The sequence below is a fragment of the Notothenia rossii genome (assembly GCF_949606895.1).
Source record: "Notothenia rossii genome assembly, chromosome: 6".
NCBI lineage: Eukaryota > Metazoa > Chordata > Actinopteri > Perciformes > Nototheniidae > Notothenia > Notothenia rossii.
Window position 1 is genome coordinate 78,429,253 of NC_136909.1, and position 18,612 is coordinate 78,447,864.

The 18,612-nt window shown below is 39.6% G+C and overlaps 1 protein-coding gene across 5 annotated transcripts in view; it reads right to left on the reverse strand.

The window, feature by feature from the left end:
* Window positions 1-6,613: 6,613 nt before the first annotated feature.
* Window positions 6,614-18,612, reverse strand: part of grid1a (glutamate receptor, ionotropic, delta 1a) — a 206,880-nt gene continuing 194,881 nt past the window's right edge. Inside the window, exons 13-17 of one of the 5 annotated variants that reach the window (XM_079687302.1) lie at window positions 14,378-14,573; window positions 12,801-12,967; window positions 10,536-10,776; window positions 8,341-8,473; window positions 6,614-7,395 (exon numbers count right to left, since the gene is read on the reverse strand). In XM_079687302.1, the coding sequence (XP_079543428.1) occupies window positions 6,983-7,395; window positions 8,341-8,473; window positions 10,536-10,776; window positions 12,801-12,967; window positions 14,378-14,573 (1,150 nt within the window). In that variant the 3' untranslated portion in view covers window positions 6,614-6,982. Of the gene's footprint in view, window positions 7,396-8,340; window positions 8,477-10,301; window positions 10,777-12,800; window positions 12,968-14,377; window positions 14,574-18,612 lie in introns of those variants that run through there. The other 4 variants (XM_079687301.1, XM_079687303.1, XM_079687304.1 and 1 more) reach the window with 4 other exon arrangements.

The following is an 18,612-nucleotide window of genomic DNA, read 5'->3' on the forward strand; positions in this document are numbered from 1 at the left end:
TATTATAATGCCGGGCATAAAATGCTGTTTTATTTTGCCATTGTTTAAGGCAGTAGGTTTAGGCTTTTTAAGTCCCAAAGGTTTAAAGTATAAAGGTGAACAATGAAATTGTATTCTAATCTATTCCATTATTGCATTGTTGTTTGTTGTTGCCTTATTCAGGAGACAGTTGACAGATTTATTCTACTCCTGAGGGAAGACTGAAATATTTATACAACGATTGAAGGGACTGCCATGAAATTTTCTTTAGGTGTTCATGGTCCCCAGAGGAAGAACCCTAAACAGCTTTCATCCCGTCATCTCATTCAGCTCCACCAACAGGTCAACATTTACAGTTGCCTAACACTTTGGTTTATGACTAAATACCTGCAAACTATTGACATTCACAACAGAAACACTTTTATAATGTTTATTGCTGATGAGCTGACTTTAGCATGTTATTTGGCTAAACTTAGTAAATCTGATTTAAACTGTTCTCCGTTTGTGTTACTGTTCCATAAGATTGGATGACAGTGTGGAAGCCAACCAAAAATGTATCAAGGCAGCAGGATGAAATGGGTCTGAGCAGCAGAGCTTCAGTCTGTGTAAATATACCCACTGTCAGTTTATTTACCAAGTTTGTTTACCCTCTCAACCTCCCCCTGAAGCAGCCAGTGTGCTTATTATAAGTAATGCATGTTAGCTGAATGTTAACTGTGATGTTGCATATTATTAAGTCATTAATATCTGATTAATTTCATTGTTTGTTCTGGTCACTTGAACTGATTTGTTTATAGTAATACAACATTTATTAAAAAAAACAATAAAAAATACACTGTATGTACAGTACATCACAGAGCAGCCTTTAACAATGTGCCGTTTGATTTAAGTTTATTCATGGCGACTGGTTAACCTTATCAGTGTGTACAGTTTACAGCAGTTATTTTTACTCTCCTCCCATTTGGGGAATATTTGTCTTACTATACTGTGAGATGACTTTTTAACTGTACCTGGAGGCCTTTTTAAAATTCAAACATTATGCAGAAGTCTATGTACCGCATTTGAGGAAAAACAGTTCTCACACTCTTCCCACATCTCTAATGCAAAGAGCTATTTTGCAGTATGTTTGAATATTTGTATGCAGGTAGGCAGTTTAAAAAACGTCTACTGTAGGTGGACCACCAAATAGTTTTAAAAGAAGTGAGAAATACATAAGGCAGTAGGTTTAGGCTTTTTTAGTCCCACTGGTTTAAAGTCCCACTGGTTTAAAGTATAAAGGTGAACAATGGAATTGTATTCTAATCTAATCTACATACTGAAATGTTGTTTTCACACTTTCTGTAAGGTAGGGTATTCAGATATGGACATAGTCTCCTTGACATCACTCTGGAGGTTGCTGCTTGGAAACAACATGTTCCCAGCCAAACTATATTTCTTTGTTCAAATTCTCAATGCTAAACTAGCCGGCTACTGAGTGTAGTTTACAGATTATATTTATCCTCTATCTACCTCTAGGCTAACGCAGTGACTAAATCTATCGTCCAAATTGACAAACTGTTCATTTGAAAAGACATGTAGGCTAGTGAGGTCAATTTATGCTTCCCAATTAAAGCTCTCCATCTGCTATTCTTGGACTCTAAATAGTAAACTATGACGTAGTCTCTACTGTATGGCTCTGTAGTTAACAGATGGGCCTTCGGGGGATTAATAAAAGTCCATCTTCTTCTTCTTCTTCTAAAATGTCTTCACACCCAAAAAAGATTGTCTGCTTTTAAGCCCTTGTCACACTGTCCCTAAATTGACACCCGATGGACACACGAATATGGAATTGTGAATTTCGCACGAAGATGGCCCCGAACCACACACGAAGACAACATTTACATTACATTTAAGACATACAACTGCAACGAAAGTAACACAAACAATTATGTTAAAGTATTATGATACTGTACTGATATTTTCAGACTTTGTTCTTTACTTTCTCCGTCTTTATATGTAGAAGATATTAAGTGTTCTCCGTCATGTTGTTTCCATAGCAACAACAACTTCCCTGCCTTCAAAATAATATATTATATCCTTTTTAGTTTCACAGAACACAAATTGGGTTATTTACATAATATGTTTACATGATTTTGTTGTGCAATAAAACAACCAGATGGACACACGATAAAGGAAATGTTCAAATTCGGCTCTGATCGTAGCAACATCGGGACATTCGTGAGGGCATCTTAAGCCATCTTTGGCATGCCAAAGATTTTAACACCGCTCCCGAAGATGCTGCCGGAGCCTGATAAATTCCACCGGCGGTCATACGATGGCTTAAGATGCCCTCACGAATGCCTTACGAAGGGCAAAATGGACACACGAAGTCAACACGAAAATGAACCTTCACAAGGTCCTTCGGCAATGCTTTGTGATGCCAAAGATGTTGCCGCCGCTCCCAAAGTTGCTGCCGGAGCCTGAGAAACTCCACCGGCGGTCATACGATGGCTTAAGATGCCCTCACGAATGGCCTGATGTTGTTACAATCAGAGCCGAATTTGAACATTTCCTTAATCGTGTGTCCATCGGGTGTCAATTTCGGGACAGTTTGACAGGGGCTTTAAGAAATGGTCAGAGGCCACATTCAAAATGCTTCCAATTATATAAAAACCTTAACCTGTGTGTATTATGTGTTATATTGTCCCATGTTGTCCATTAAAGTGTAGCTGAGAGGCTATTCTTATTCCTAGTTCTAAATTTGGAAACTAAATTAATGTCATTCAGATTTAAAGTTTTAGGGGCAAAAAAAGGCAAAGAGGTTCCCTCAGGACAATAAAACAAAAGCCATGCATGCAGTTTAAGTTATGATGGCTCATTGAATGGATACTAAAGCTTCTAATAAAGCTACAGCGGCAGTCTGGACAGACGGTCAGTGATCTCCCCGCAGGGAGAATAGAAGTTATTTTACAGCAGATTGCCTCACACTGCCCACACGAGCTAATTATACAGACTATTCATGCGAGTCATGTATGGCAGAATTGTATAATTACAAAGACCTACATTACTGTGATAATGTGCTATGTGAAAAACTGATGGAGATTTGGGTTTTACAAGTAATACGAGTTCATCCATGCACAGTACATTTTCTCTAGTTAAGAATTAATATACACTTATATTAATTGTATTTTCACAATGTTTAAAAAGTAAAATTGTCTCATTTTTAAATTACCTCATCAATAATTTGTTTGGATGAAAGTAATCTCAGTAGCTCCTCTGGGGAATTGGATTGGTTTTAAGTGAGGCAGAGTATCTGTGGGAGTAGTTGATGTAGAGGTGAAACGGCCATGTCAGAATGTGAGTCACAAAGTGGTGGCAGTGGACTCTTTGTGTTAGGCATTACAGAGGAAGTACGTCCCTGACAGGACTCAGCTCAGCTCTCAGCTCAGCTCTCAGATCAAGGTCAGTGAGTGCTGCCTTGGAGACCTAACAGCGTCGCTAAGGACCACTTCTAAGACTGGCAGACAAGAGGGGTGATGCGGCCAAATCAACACACATATAAATGCAGACAGATCTCCTTACTTGAGTATGTTGAAATACATGCACACAAATACTTGAAGGAAGCAAAAGTACTTCAAAGTTTCATCTAGAGGCAGAGTTCATTCAAGTTGAAGCACCGTACCAAAAAAACCTCACCGTTGCGTGAACCCGGCCTTAGCAGTGAACACAGTTGGCAAGGTTCCCCTATTGCTTCAGTAGTGACTCCTATAGGAACTTTCATTGTTTTTACCAGAAAAAACTTTTGCCTTCAGGTGGAAATGAGCAGATGGTGTCTCCAAGTGTGTGAGAGGAGGCAGATGTTGGTCTCCCTCCGAGCCAGCAGTGGGTCAGTGGCTGCAATGACTGTGTTACACAGAGAATAAATGGACAACAGCAATAGCCCCTCATACAGCGCTCACTAGTTGAAATGCTGCTGACTCATGAAAAGCAGTCCTTGTACCATTGAGGACGATGATGATGATGATGATGATAATGATGATGATGATGGCAACAGCTGTTTTCCTTGCATCAGTGGTGACGATAACTAATGACACTTTCGCCTGCCAAAGTTAACTTGGCTAGTCTGAATCAAAAGGGAAATGGATACTCTAGGTTTCTTTTGTTTTTGATCTGGTTTGGTTTAACAATGCAGAAATGAACAAAATTGCGTTTGTGAAGGAACAGGGCGGGAGATTAACCTATAGAAGTCGTTATCATTATAGTAAGGTTGCGGTGTAAAATGGAAATGGATATATATCAGCAGAGAAAAAAACACTAACCAAGCAGCATTGAGCAGATCGCAAGTTCCTTCTTCTCCAGTTTATCTTAAATTAGGTTTTTGATTTCAATATTTTCGAGAACTGTATTTTGTATGTTCTCTAAGTTCCAAGATTACTGCCTTTAACAACATTAGAGATTGAATAAACAAACAACTCAACGTTGCCTTGTCGTAGCACCCTGTACTTGTTGGACCCATAATAATCTCTTCTCACCACTTCATGCAGCAACATCATTTGTTTAGCAGTCGGATACTTAATTACTTATTATACTCAGTGTATCTTCTTCATATGAAACAAATCAGTTGTTATTTTTGTCTTTGAAGTGTAGAAAGTGTTTTTAGCATGAATTTTCACATTACAAGAAAACATCTTTCTTAATGGCATGCTGTGCAGCTCTTTGCCCGACACCCTTTGGTATTCCTCTAAGTGATTATATTTTGCTGATCTTATCACTCCAGTAATATTCACGGCTATTTAGTTGTGTTGCTCTTTCTCTAATGGTTGAATAAAATATAGAACTGGACAAAATGTTCTGGACAAAATGCTTCAGCAGTCACTGTTTCGATCTACTTGCAACTTTTCTCAAACTAAGTGTCATCACATGCACACCAGGTAGCCTTGAGCCAGGAACAAGTTAAACTTCTGCACACTGTCAGCACTGAGGTTCTTACAGACATGTTTTGGTCAGCAGCTGTGTGTATTCCATGCTGACAGTTGAAGAGAAATCAATTCACTGTGTACATTAACCCTAAAAAATAGCCCTCAATGCAATTTTCAGATAACTATCCCTTGACATTTTTCCGATTTTCCGTCTGCTTTTCTTGGTCGGGGCTTGAATTTGAACTTGCCAGAAGTTTACTTCATTAGTAACCATCGGTGGCAGCCTGTAGGATTTGAACTGGAGATTTTGTAGTTTATAAACAAACATCATTAAGCTCTTTGTGCACAACAGGCAGCAGGCCAGGGGAGTCAACAGAGAGTGGAGAGAAATGTTTAGTTTACGATTTGTAAAATCTCACTGGTCAGAGTGACTTCTTGAATGATATGATGTTCAATTAATCACCATACTGTATACAATCAAAATGAGCTTGTTCCGATAAATCTAACAACAATTAATGCTGGATTATTTTTGTTTGTCTCTACGAATTACATGTTTCCCATTTCTGAGATTGATCAATGGACTGGATTTAAAGCTAAATGATTGGTTGAATAGCCTGTTGGATGTCATTGGCTGTCATTGCTTGGTTGAATTATATTGGATTTATTTAAGACTGAGATGGGAGCTTGGGATGAGATTCCCCAGCCCAAAGGCCACACATACAGATCAACTAGAGTTAAAGTATCAGTCTAAATCCCAACTGACGACTATTATTGACCAAGTAAATGCATGGTCTTTATGCAAGGGCCGCCCACACAAACTATTGCACTGATCAGCTACGTGTGGCGAACACAGCTGCATCTGCTTGACTAACGTTTGCTTTCACAATTGCCATGTGCATGTGGGAACCTCCTGCTACGACTGGCACTGCTGTCCAGTCTGCTCATACAGACCCCATGTGTTTCTGTGGGTGGTGGTGTGAAGGGGGCTCCAATGTGAACAATTATCTTCAAACCCCCCATGGACCACTTTTTGTTTCTTTTTACTAAATTTGGGCTGATAGTTGTTCTAGAGTGGGGTGAGGCCCTTAGGAGCATGTAGGAAAATTATCAGTTCATTAAACATGGGTTAAACGGACAATGGTAATATTTTAGGGCATTATTCTGCTTTTCCAATCCCAGTTTGTACGTGCTAAACGCATGGCTACTCAGATATATGGACCAAAAAATGAAATCGGAAGTCTTATAAGATTCATTATCTTTGGTATAACAAAAACGACATGCAGTTTTAAACTCATACCCAGAAGGTATTGTTTCCTCTTACAGGAACATTCCTTAATTTAAACTAAACCATGTCCTATTAAGCACAGTTCAGAAAGTCTTTCAGCTATATATACGTTTCAAATAGAAAAAATGTGATGAGCTGCAAATCCATTTCGAACTTGGTTTGTTTCCCTTATTTTTACACAAATATCAAATATATAATATATCGAATGCAGACTTTTACTTCCCTTCTGTTTTACTAGAGTCACAGAAACACACTGACAGCACTGCTATCTGTCTAAACACTGAAGGTTTTCAAGCACACGTCTCAGTGTTTTGTGTTATACTTTTTATTTTTTTCATATGAAACAAATCAGTTCTTTCAATGTCTTTGAAGTGTGAAATGTCTTTTTAGCAGGAATTCTCACAGTACATTCAGTTAATGTTGATCTGAAAGAAAACATCTTTGAACTTGGCACTTAGAAAACAACAACAAAGAATTGTCACCTTTATTGATTTAGAACAAAATTTACAAAGCCATTCAAACAGTCATTTTTTTTAATACTCATACATTTTTTAAACTCAACTGTTGAGAATATTCAAAATACTCTTTTTAATGTTGCTTCTCTTTCTGTTTGTACTTACAAATATGTACATTAAAGTCTCAGTGTCTTGGCACGTATCGTCCCACTGACTCTCCATAACTGGTAATAAAAACCTTTTTTTAGTGTTTTATTTATATCTCTCCACAATGTTGGCACTCTGTTTAGCGCTCCTATCTGTGAGAGCTGGAGTGTCTGTCTGTGAATGCTCGCTGTGCTCAGATGGATGTCCCGTGGCTGGGCTCATTGGCTTTTGGGATGGGTCGCCCTGGCACTGGTTGGTAGGACATTGGCATGGGTGTCTTGACTGGGCTCAGCCGGAAGAGCCCCCCATTGGGCGCCCTGTGTTTGCAGCGGATAGAGGGCATGGTGGCACTGCTGAGGGGCAGGGGCAAGGTCCTGCCAGCGGATGCGCCCAGTGTCCTTCCTGCCCCACGACCCTCCTGGAGGAAGGTGGTCACAGAGAGACGTGACGGGCCCCGATGGGTTGGGTAGTCCCGGGCAGACAAGGCCTCCAGGGACTGGCTGGGATGCATGCTGCCAATGTCCAGGGCAGAGATCTCGATAGACTGGCCTGGCAGCTGCTTGTGGGCCAAGTCTTCGTCCAGGAGGCTGCTCAAACGATGGTGGACCTGCTCCAGGTTCACCTCTTTGTCCTATAGATAGATGGAAAGAAAGGCAGAGCCACAGAGTGTGTGTGGAATAAAAGAGATTGTAATGGAAGGGAGAGCATGAATGTAATTAAAGGGGAGTGTGATAAAGAATAAAAATGAATGTGCAGTGAAAGGGTTGAGGAAGTTATGAGAAAGAATGGGACGGGGATTGAAAGTGAACAAAGAGAAGGGTATAGATTAAAATGGTTGTTTCATTATCGGCATCATGATAAGTTTACATGCAATGCAGTCTACTGTTCAGTTGTTACTGAAATGACACACTGGCTAATTTCCTCTTTATTCAAGAAAACCCAAATATAGGCTATAGATTAATTATATATTAGATTAAAGCAGCCAACATCAAGAGAGACATTACCTTTACACACTAAATCTTGAATATAGGGTCGTAAAAAGGTAATGTCTCTACTTCTGGGATGAACTTAAATGAAGATGTCTCTTCATGCAGAAGTGTTTAAATGTTCTCCACAATTAAGTGACCACACATCTGCATGAAGAGCATCTGCTGTTAACAAGACAGGCTCCAATGAGTCAGACTTTGTGAGACACTAACATTTTAATGAAGACAGAGTAGTTAATGTCCCTTGACTGTAGTAATCTAGATAATATCGAAGAATCTTTTTAATTATTCTTCTCTTTCAAAAACATACATCAATGAAGTAACACAAATATGGGAGAGGGAAGGGAGAAGCCAAATAAAAAAAAACTGTTATCAGACATATTTTTGGCTGCACCCTGCCCTCCACACTGTATCGATCATCATGCAAACATTGAAGTCGAGCCACACAGAAGACAAATAAACAGGAGAGACCATGGGGTGGGATGACAGATGAAGCAACTACAATCTACCCCTGCCCGGCCACATGCCCCGCCCCTTTGCCCTGACACAGCCAATGACCATCCAGCACAGTACGTCAGGCCTCTCCTGACCTGTGTCAAGAGCCTCCTCCCAGTCTCTCTCTCTGTCTGTCCATATGTGCCGCCTCCCTTCTGGTGAAGCGCTTGTTATTTCATTATATGTCAATGGACCAGAAACTCTTTCCAGACCATAATCCTTAGTCACCTGCTGAAGATCATAGACAACGAAACATTACCAAATGGTCCTTTGAATCCGGACATTGACATATAATTGCACTTTATTACTACTAAATAGGAATAAAAGCAATAGTTTGACATTTTGGTAAAAGCTCTTATTTGCTTTTTTTTCTTAAACTTAGATGAGGAGATTTAAACCAATCACACGACTGATTGTTGAGTAGAGCGCTGAAAGGAAAGGAGCGATTTAAGGCACCTCTGATTCTAGTGCCATTATTTATTTTCAACAGTGCTAGCCAAGAAACTGCTTTCTATTGCCTTAACGTCTCCAGCCTCTTGTTTAAGGGACAGACATGAGAGTGGTATCAATCTCCTTATCTAACTCTCAGCAAGAAGCAAAAAAGATTTCCTGAGACTGTCAAACTATTTCTTTAAATGGCTGATGTGTACAGGTTAGCAGAAGGTTTTTGTTTGAAATGGCTGTCATAATGTCCACATACTGTGTGTTTGTGCTGTCATGGTGCTAGCATGGCTTGGTACAATTACTGTCACACTACTGAAACTTAAATAAATATTTAACACTCATTCCACACAGGTTTGAAATGCAAAAAGTTTGAGAAAAACAGCTGCTGTGGTCAGCTTTAATTAAGCACAGATGCCATCCACACTTTACTTGTCTTAGTCCAACCAAACTGTCAAAATGTGTAAGCTTTTTAATTAAATACTGAAATAAAACGGAGAAAAGCAACAAAGTATAACATTTTCAGAGTTTGAATCTATATTTTAAGCTATGAATGACATGTATGATAATTGGGTTGTAATTAAAACATTTATTTTGGGTCAACACAATGTAAAAAACTGATTATTTTTAATCAAATGCTCAGTCTATTTTTTAGCATTCTTTGGATTCAACAACAAATGATGACTAATCATTTTGGCATTACTGAGAATGCAGATGGACAGTGGGGTATTCGGGGGTTTTGGACAAATGTCTTTGTATTTATTTCTGCTGTCAAAAAAAATAAAATGTATAAAAACTTTTTATCGTCACATTTCAAGCCGAGAGGATGAGTGTTTGTTCGCTTCAAGACATCTCTACAAACACAATAATTATCGAGCACACAACCATAATTAAACCCTAACAACACATTTAACACTTCCTATGGTCAATAGATAATTAGTGATGTCGGTTTTGAATCTAACATGACAGCAGTATGTGGTAATTATGAGAGCAGCTGCGCACAAAGACTGAAATAGAAATCAACAGCAGTAAGTCTAACTCTCGTATGCATAAATAAAGCCTGGGTAGAGTTTGATTTACTGTGTGTATTTTCAGGACAGGACTGGGTCTTTAACAGGTGTCCTCAGCCAGCGTTTCTTATTGTTGGACTGTCAAGTCAAACAGGCAGGTCAAGGCTCAGATTCTTTACTATCTGCGATTGCTCACACTTTAGTTTAGGGATCCATGTCAAGCCTTAGTTGTCTGGACGCCTCATGCAGAGGGGCTGCCCAGTCGACAGCAGCGAGGTGAAGTCAGAGCTCTAAAGCATTAAGACTTGAATGGATTGGCTAAAGAGAGCTATTGTACAACTGAAGCACTTATTGACTCAGAGGTACAATGTCAGTATGTGGTTTTGAATTTGCAATTCAACATTTAAATTGACTGTAATCACTTCAGCTGCAGTTTTCTCACATGAGCACCAGAGACTGTGATGGTTTCATGTGTCAGTATGAGAGAATCACAGTGAGTGTGTTTGAGAGAGAAGTCCCTAACAAAGCACCCCAACCTCTCTCCCAACATGAGAAGGAATGAGTAGATTGATCACATGATGTCTGGACTATCATCAGGGGCACACCTATTATAACTGGGTATACTGCAGCTCTACTAAATCGGGGCTGGCGTCAGCGCCTGCTGGATCCATAAAGTAGAGTGTGGCAGTGGCATCTCTGGGCAGGACCGGGGGGCCCGGGGGTCTGGGTCTCGACCGGGGCCTTGGTGGGGCAGGGGGACCCGTGGTGGCCACCATGGCCCGGTTCTGGGTTAGCAGGCTTGGGCCTGGGCCCTGGCCCGACGAGGTGTCGGTGGTCACCTCTTTGGGCGTCTCTCTCCGGCAGGGGTTGCTGTTCCACCAGGTCTCCAGCGCCGCCACCAGCAGGGCCAGCAGCAGCCCGGCAGCCAGGATGCAGAAGACGCCGGCAAAGCTTTGGAGACGCAGCGCCCGTCCCTCCGGCTGGTTGTCTGCGTGGCTCATCAGGTCACAGCGGCCTTTCCTTGGCCACCATTTCTGCTTCAGGATGTCAATGTCACCTTTTTCCTGAAGCTCCAATATCCTGTGTAGAAAAAATACAAATAAGTTATTTCACACGAGTGGGTGCAGAGGGTCATGTAATTGCAACACAGCGGTCTAATCCTACAATAACATTAGTTCGGACATGTTCAATTCGAATGAATCAAATGACAAAGCTATTTGAGTCGAGAATCCGCTAATTTAATTTAATCTTCAAAGTGCAACGAGAAAATCAATATAACTGCTCTGCATGACTATAATGACATGATAATACTGCGTTGCCGTTAATGTACTGCATGAGTATTGATTGTTAGCTCACTGAAGACTTGGGCTAGTCCCACGTACTGAAATATTCAACTTTGGGACATAACTGTAGAATAAAGGAATCATTCAAAAAATGCCTTTAATTAAACTGCCACGTATAGCAGCGCTATGCCACTATCTCAGCCAAGCAGTCCCCACTCAGCCCCTGGCTTAAGTTTTGAAGCCCAACACATTGTATTTGGGAAAGCCAGAGGAGAAGCCCCAAAGTTAATATAATGCCATTATCACAAGCTTCAGTTTGCACAGCAACAGATTTTAAGACGTATTCAACTTTATCCAAACACTAACAAGAGCTCAAAAAACTATGTACACGAGGCAAACAATAATAATCAAAGCTTTAGGAATATCTGTTTTGACAAGCTGTATAAGTGTAGAATCAAAGATAATCAAATACGACAGTCTTCTAGTTATCGTACCAAGAGGAATGGATGGATGTTTTGGAGGAGAAGGATGACAGCTGAGTAAAAAATGGGTCGAAACGCCAAACTGTCCCATCGGAGCGGTTAGCTTTCTGCACTGTGATTATTCAACCTCTTCAAAAGTGAGTGGCATATGTGGTTGTGCGCAAGCCTGTACTTGAATTCAAAACAAAAAGAAACACTCAGACTCAAAGCTTGACTTTTATAAACACTCGAAAAACCCTTTAAATATTCACCTTTTCTTCCCTGCAAGTCATGTATTTAAGGGTTTCACCGAGCACTGTTTGTTGTTGACAGGGTAATCAATCATCTAATTTCACATGGTCTTTGGCCTGAATTTATATTTTTAGTTTGTGGCCTTGATTTGAAATTCATTCCTATCAATCTTGTAGAACGGCACGGAAAATGTTCGAGCAGCATATTTCTGTCTTGTGTCTGGAGGGATAAAACAGATTAAGCAAAAACAAAGGACTAAAAATACGAAATATTTAGGCCAACTTCTCAGTCTGCCTCTCCAAGAGAAACTGCTGCAAAATGCCATTAGTCAACATGAATACGAAAACTACGTTTATTACAGCTTGGATTTCATTTTCATAGCTCTGACCCTCTGTTTTGTCAGTTATAACTCTGTACTCGCAACCAATATTGATCTGGCAAAATGTGGCCACTGCTGAAATTAGCAAAATGTATGAGCATTCATCACACACATTGCAGATAACAACCCTTGAGTGTTTAAAGTAGTTTAGAGGAGAGGGCTAAGGGTAAACTTATGACCCAAAACTTCTACTAATTGAGCTTTGCTGTAGTTGTGTGTGATCCCTATGGTTTTCCTGTGGAATAAAGCACTTTCGGTTTCACCTTGTTAAAAATAAATGCCCGCTTGTGCCTAATTTTTTATTCCAAATCTCAGAATTTGTCATGTTAGCTGTTTAAACCGATGGCCAGTGCCTCAAAATCAAACCCAAGTTGTAATATAGTGTATTTTATCTAAATTATATTAATAATTTACACTGGAAAAATCGAGAAATTGTCATTTTCTTGGACCTTGATGTGAAGTTAAGATTTTTGATAATCTTTTAGTATTGCAATTTTACACGTGTACAAAAGTAGCTTAATTCAACTGATGAGTGCTATGTGAATACATGTAAGCGATGTGATGCAAGTAGCTCTCGGCCACTTTAATTTGTTCAAAGTAGCTCTCAGATGAAGAAAGTTTGGAGACCCCTAATCTACAGGATAAAACCATCAGTAAAAAAAAAGGTCAGCTGGTTCCGTTGCAGCACAGCTAAAAAACATAATCTTTTAGTCCTTATTGAATACGTACTTCTGAGAGAAGAGGTCTCTGTAAGGACTGCCGTGCTGCAGGGCCATGCCGTAGCCTCGGGTGCTCATGCTGTTTCCTGCTACTGTCAGCGTGCAGTCGTCATCTGTCAGAGCGGCGTACTCCACCACCGCCATGTCCCACAGAAAGGCATACGACTCTTCCTTTGCCTGTCCACAAAGACATAGACAAAGGATAAATACATGACTGATGTGTTAAAAGCAGAGACACACTAGCTGAGCTAAAAAGATCTGAGACAAATATTGTACCGTAGACAAGAAAATACAGAAAAATAAAGCACACACACACTAAACTACAGAGCCCATGATTCTGTAGTCTTCAATATAAACATGAACATATGTTGTTGTTAAAAATGAATAATGATTTACTTTAGTTTTATGGCTAAATCTGCACATTTGTGAACTCCCATGCACCCAAACATCATGAGTTGTATCACCATAATGTAAACAACGTTATCTACACCAACAATGTTTTTTTTGTCAAGTTAAGTCTTTATTTTCGACTCCTTGAACCTGTGTCCTTGCGTTGGTGAAAGTGTTTTGCACATCAAGAATATTCATGTTAAATTAAAAGGAGAGCAACAGTAGAGCTAAATATTTGCACAGCAATTAGCATAAACATTTTGCCCACTCATTAGAGTACTTACTGAATAGCAAAACGATAGATAATTAAAACATATGAAAGCTGAAAACCTTATTTATTTTCCAGCTTTGCATTTCTCTGCAAGTAGCATATTTTCAGAGACGTGTTCATGTGCTTCAGCCTGAAGCGCACATTGTGGAGAATATGTAGAACCACCCCAGCTGTAAAACTGTCTGAACTCCTGGACTTTTTTGTACGCACTTCTCTTGCTTTCTTCCCTGTTCTTGTCCCTACATCCTACGTCTTCCGGATTGAGACTGTGCTCTAAAGAAACACAGCCGAGTAGCCTTTTCACCTCACATCTCATTAGGACTACACAGGCCTCTTTTAAAGGAGGATGGAGAGAAGGCATCAAATATTAAATCAGTTGCACACCAAGTTTTTGAGAATAATTGAAAACCCTCACAATTCGATAGATAGAATATATCGCTTTGCTCACATGCCTCCATGAATCAAGAATGGTCATTATTAAAGGGTAAGTATTATCACAGTGTCTTCATACCTGGCGGTGGGACAGTAAAAACCTGAATGTAATTATAATCAAGGATGTGCTCATGTCTGGCCGGATTCTTCTCTCTCTGAGCTGGAGATAAATAATATTTTTAGATTATTTATTTAGAGGCATTTCCAGTTGATTTAGGGAAAAGCAATTCTTTTAACTATCTTCCTGCTTCATGCCATGGCTATATTTAATTTATGGCTTTCCACAGAAATGATTATTTAAATAGTTAGCACTTCAGAAAAACTGATTTGATTAATGCTGACTTTTCACATTGCATAGTCCCCCTGTGTTAGGTGAATGTTACTGTTCAATTATATAACGTTTGCAAAGAGGCCTTCAGAGGTCCAACATCAGCAACATGCATTAAAGGTGTCCTGACAACATGTCATTTATAAATAATAAAACAGATCGTCACCCGCTTGATTCCCTCTGATGGGCTGGAGACAGAGTTCTCGAAGGCGTTGTTCTTGTTGATGGTTTTCCAGAGTTCAGCGAACGTGCTGTCTTGCTCCAGAGGGTTGGTCCCTTTGGCCTGGAAATACTCGTACACCGCAGAGTCCCTCACAGTCCCGTAGACCAGGTCCACCTGCTTGGACAGGTCCTGGAAGGACCTACAGTCAAGGATACGTCAGCAGGTTAAGTTTAATTATTGTAAAGTACATGTATTATAAACACAGCATGACTACATCTACAGAGAGGGGTGAAGGGCTAACCAGCCATACTCGGGTACATAAGTATGGAGTGAGTTTTAAATTAATAATTACAATTGTGTTCATTAAAAAGTCATTAACCCGAATATAAACAAATCTTTGAGAGTCCATCATGTTCCAATCCAATTGAATGTTTGGTTATACTTGGATCCCAGACTGTGCATTTACTTTAACAATATCCTAATATGTTGTCATGATACTGTGTAAATGTCTCATACCATTACTTTCCAAATGCACAAGCTGTGCATTTTAGCTGCCAAAAAAGCTGTTATTGCCTACAATATGTCCGTTTGTAAAATATAAACCTTTTCTTTGTGCACATATGAAGCAAAAAATCACAGACAAGCATTTGGTTGAATCAGAACATATGCACTTACACAACAATTACTATAAACTGTAAAATCACCATGTCCCTTCCGCTATGAATTACGCTTGCGTTCATTTCACAAACGTTCTAGGCTTATTTAATTCCATAATTCACTCCTCACAACATAGATCCATAAACACAACTTTTCACTGTCAAAGCATAACATACAGCGACAGTCAATGTAATTGAATGACGGTTGAGAAATAGTTAAAAACCAGATGGTATCACTAATCTAGTGGATTCTTAAAAGGGTTTGAACATTTCTGATGGTGTCCCACTGATGGCAGACTGACACTGACTGTAGAAGACAATTATCAACCGACTCTTGTCTTCGCACATTTTTCCATCAATTACAAATTCTAGTTGTACTTCTCTCTTGGATCACTCCATCCAATAAGTAAGCCGAAAACAACCATCTCCCTCTCTAGTGTACATTTGAGTCAATCACCAATCATCATCGTGCTCCATCACCTAAATGAGCTGCACCTGTAGTGTGCCGCTTGCTGTTCTGATGCCGAGGCTTTCCCCAGCAGTTCACAGTAATGATGACCAGGTTAAGATACTGACAATTATGGGGTTCATCCACATGACCAGGCAATATCCTCTAATAGACTCTGCACCAAACTATAATGTCTTATCATGAACAATACTTCATATCTAAAATGCTGATTATGCAGATGCTGTGTGGGCAATAAGAACTGAGGGTCCTTGCAAAGGCTGTATTGTATATGTTGATTTTATTGCCAATTTTGTACAGCATCACATTTTCTAAATGCCAATGTGGTTGCAATTAAAGTTTGCTTCCAACGTCATTTGAAGAGCAATCTACCCAGAAGATTACTTACCTCTTTGACTGGTATTAGGTTGATGTGTTTGACAAGCTGCTCCTTGCCTTCACTACATTTCTTGAGAAAATCAATACTAATTATAATATCAGAGTAGCAGCAGAATGTTAATGCTAAGATTGTCTTCTTGCCAATTCTCTTTAAAGTAAGATAATTTAATATGGCTAAGATAATGATGTTCCACTAATTCAACCTTTAATGAGAAGCCTATGGTGTAGCATTGGTTGTTGGTGTTATTGTTGCAAGTGCTTTGAGCACCAGGAAAAACGCTTTATAAATGTAATGTATTATTATTATTATTATTATGATCTCCTTTTACTGCACAGAGTAACAAATGCCGCTTTCACTTTGTCTAACAGCTTACTTTAATGTTACTTCACAAGCAACTACATATGTTGAACTATAATCTTTAGGCAAAGAAACATGATAAATATTGAAATCCAAGAGCTGGAGTGAATATAATTAATAAAAGAGATACAGCTTGTGTAAGAACAATCATGAAAGACGATACTAGGGACATTTAAAAAAAGGAAAAATCAAAGTTCCATAAAATAAAATGATATTTTGCAAAGAACATTTGTCACCTATTTGTTCTTGTTTGTTTCTCAAAGCAGTGCAGCCAACACTTTGATTCACAATCAATACAGTGAGGTCCAACCTGGCCCTCTGTTCATTAGCTGTAATGGCTGAACAACGATAGAAAATAAATACACACATGGATTCAACACACACGCACACGTCTCTCTCACACACACACACACACACACACACACACACACACACACACACACACACACACACACACACACACACACACACACACACACACACACACACACACACACACACACACACACACACCCCCCCCCCCCCCCCCCCCCCCCACACACACACACACACACACACACACACATACACTCACATAACCGCTATTCTTCTCCCTCTGCAGTGCACAGCAACACAGGGTTTCTAAAGAATAGTCCTCTCTTGTGCATGCCATTAATTTCCTCCGAGGTATTATTATGTAATCAACGAGGCTAAGTGGCTGGCGCCGTTATATTTAGCTTTATAAATGAAGAATTGGCTATAGCTGCAACGATTAAAGCAACATTAAAAACAAAAAACAAAAGAGATCATCCAAAGAGTTCGCCTAATTATTATTAATCTATTCAATATCCTGGAGGACAAAAAAGTTATGAAAGTAATCTGACGTCTCGGTCATTCTCACACTCACTCAAGAGAGGAACATAAAAAGTTTTATTGCCGAGTGGAAGAAACAAAACAGAAAAAACGGTTTCACCTCCGCGTCCCGAGGTGTAGGCGTTTTGGAAAGGCTTATTTACAGAAAGAGCAAACAAAAGGGGAAAAAGCCATGCAGTGTTTAAAGAAAGTTTCTAATATGTAAATGCTGGCACAAGTAAACTATTTTCAGATCAAGTACAGTAGTTACATGTTCCCAGTACACCGGCACGGGCTTAGAAACTAGAATAGGCAATCACCCATAAGCACATACAGTAGTCAGTGGGAAGCAGGCTCTCAAACATACCCTGCAATTGTTTTTAAAGGAGTTCATAACATCTCTGAACATGGTGTATGCAGTATTTCAGTGTCCTTACAATGAATTACGTGTGAAAGAAAGTTGATTCCAATAATACAAAATGTTTTTGTTTTTTTTAGCAATTGGAGCTTGACAGCATCCCCACTCAGTTTTTTAAGATTTAAATCATATCTGTCAGAATCTTTCCAAGGTTTGGACATCGGATTAATGACAAACTGCAGATTCTTTCCTGACAAAGATTTGCCAACTAGGGAGTACTTTTCAAAGTTCGCCAATGTTGGAGATATCCACCCTTCTCTGTGAGGCAATTCATTGTATTGAGGACTTTTGGTCGCTGCGTATAATTAAAACCTAGATTATCAAATGCATAAAAAGAGACGTTAATAGACGATATTGCCAAGAGGGATAAAATGATTGAGCCTAGAAGTGAGCAGTTAGGGGAACCCTCCAGGTACTGTGCATCTGGAAAGGAAGATTAAAAACGTGCTTTTTGTAATAGAGAAATTCATATTCTCACCATGTTAAGCTCTCATACTTTAGGATCAGACAGCACAAACTTTTAACCTCGACCACCACGACTCGGCACCTGTTTTTGCGGGAATTGAGTTAGCATGTCAGCACCTCAGCTCCTGTCATTTTCCAAGCAAACTTACAGTCTGCTCACTTACATGCAATTAAGTAATCGGCTTTCTCCAGTAAACCAACAAACCCTGGTTTCCGCAATCGGGGATAGGGGATTAGAGAAACCTGATTTCCCCAGGTAGATTTCCTCTGGAGACGGCAGATTTCTCTGCAATGTATACGTGCAACCGGTTTTCTAATCTTCTTTTTAAAAGTACACTCATGGGCGTAGTTTCCACTGGGGACAGGGGGGACATGTCCCCACCACTTTTCAAAATCCCGTTTGTGTCCCCCCCCACTTTTCAAATGTGTTTATTATTATTTTTGTACGCAAGAGAGATTTCAACAATAAGGAGAGGGTTTAGCTCTCTCCTGTCAGACTGAGAGGCTGAGATAACGTCAGTTTAGGTGAAGTAAAGGACTCGCTGAGTGATTAGATTGTTAACTTTAGTCTAAGTTATCTCAGTGGCTCTCAAACGGTTTGGTCATCTATGTAAACAAATATTTCCATCTATTTAATATAGTTGTTCAAAATAAGTTAAGAAATAA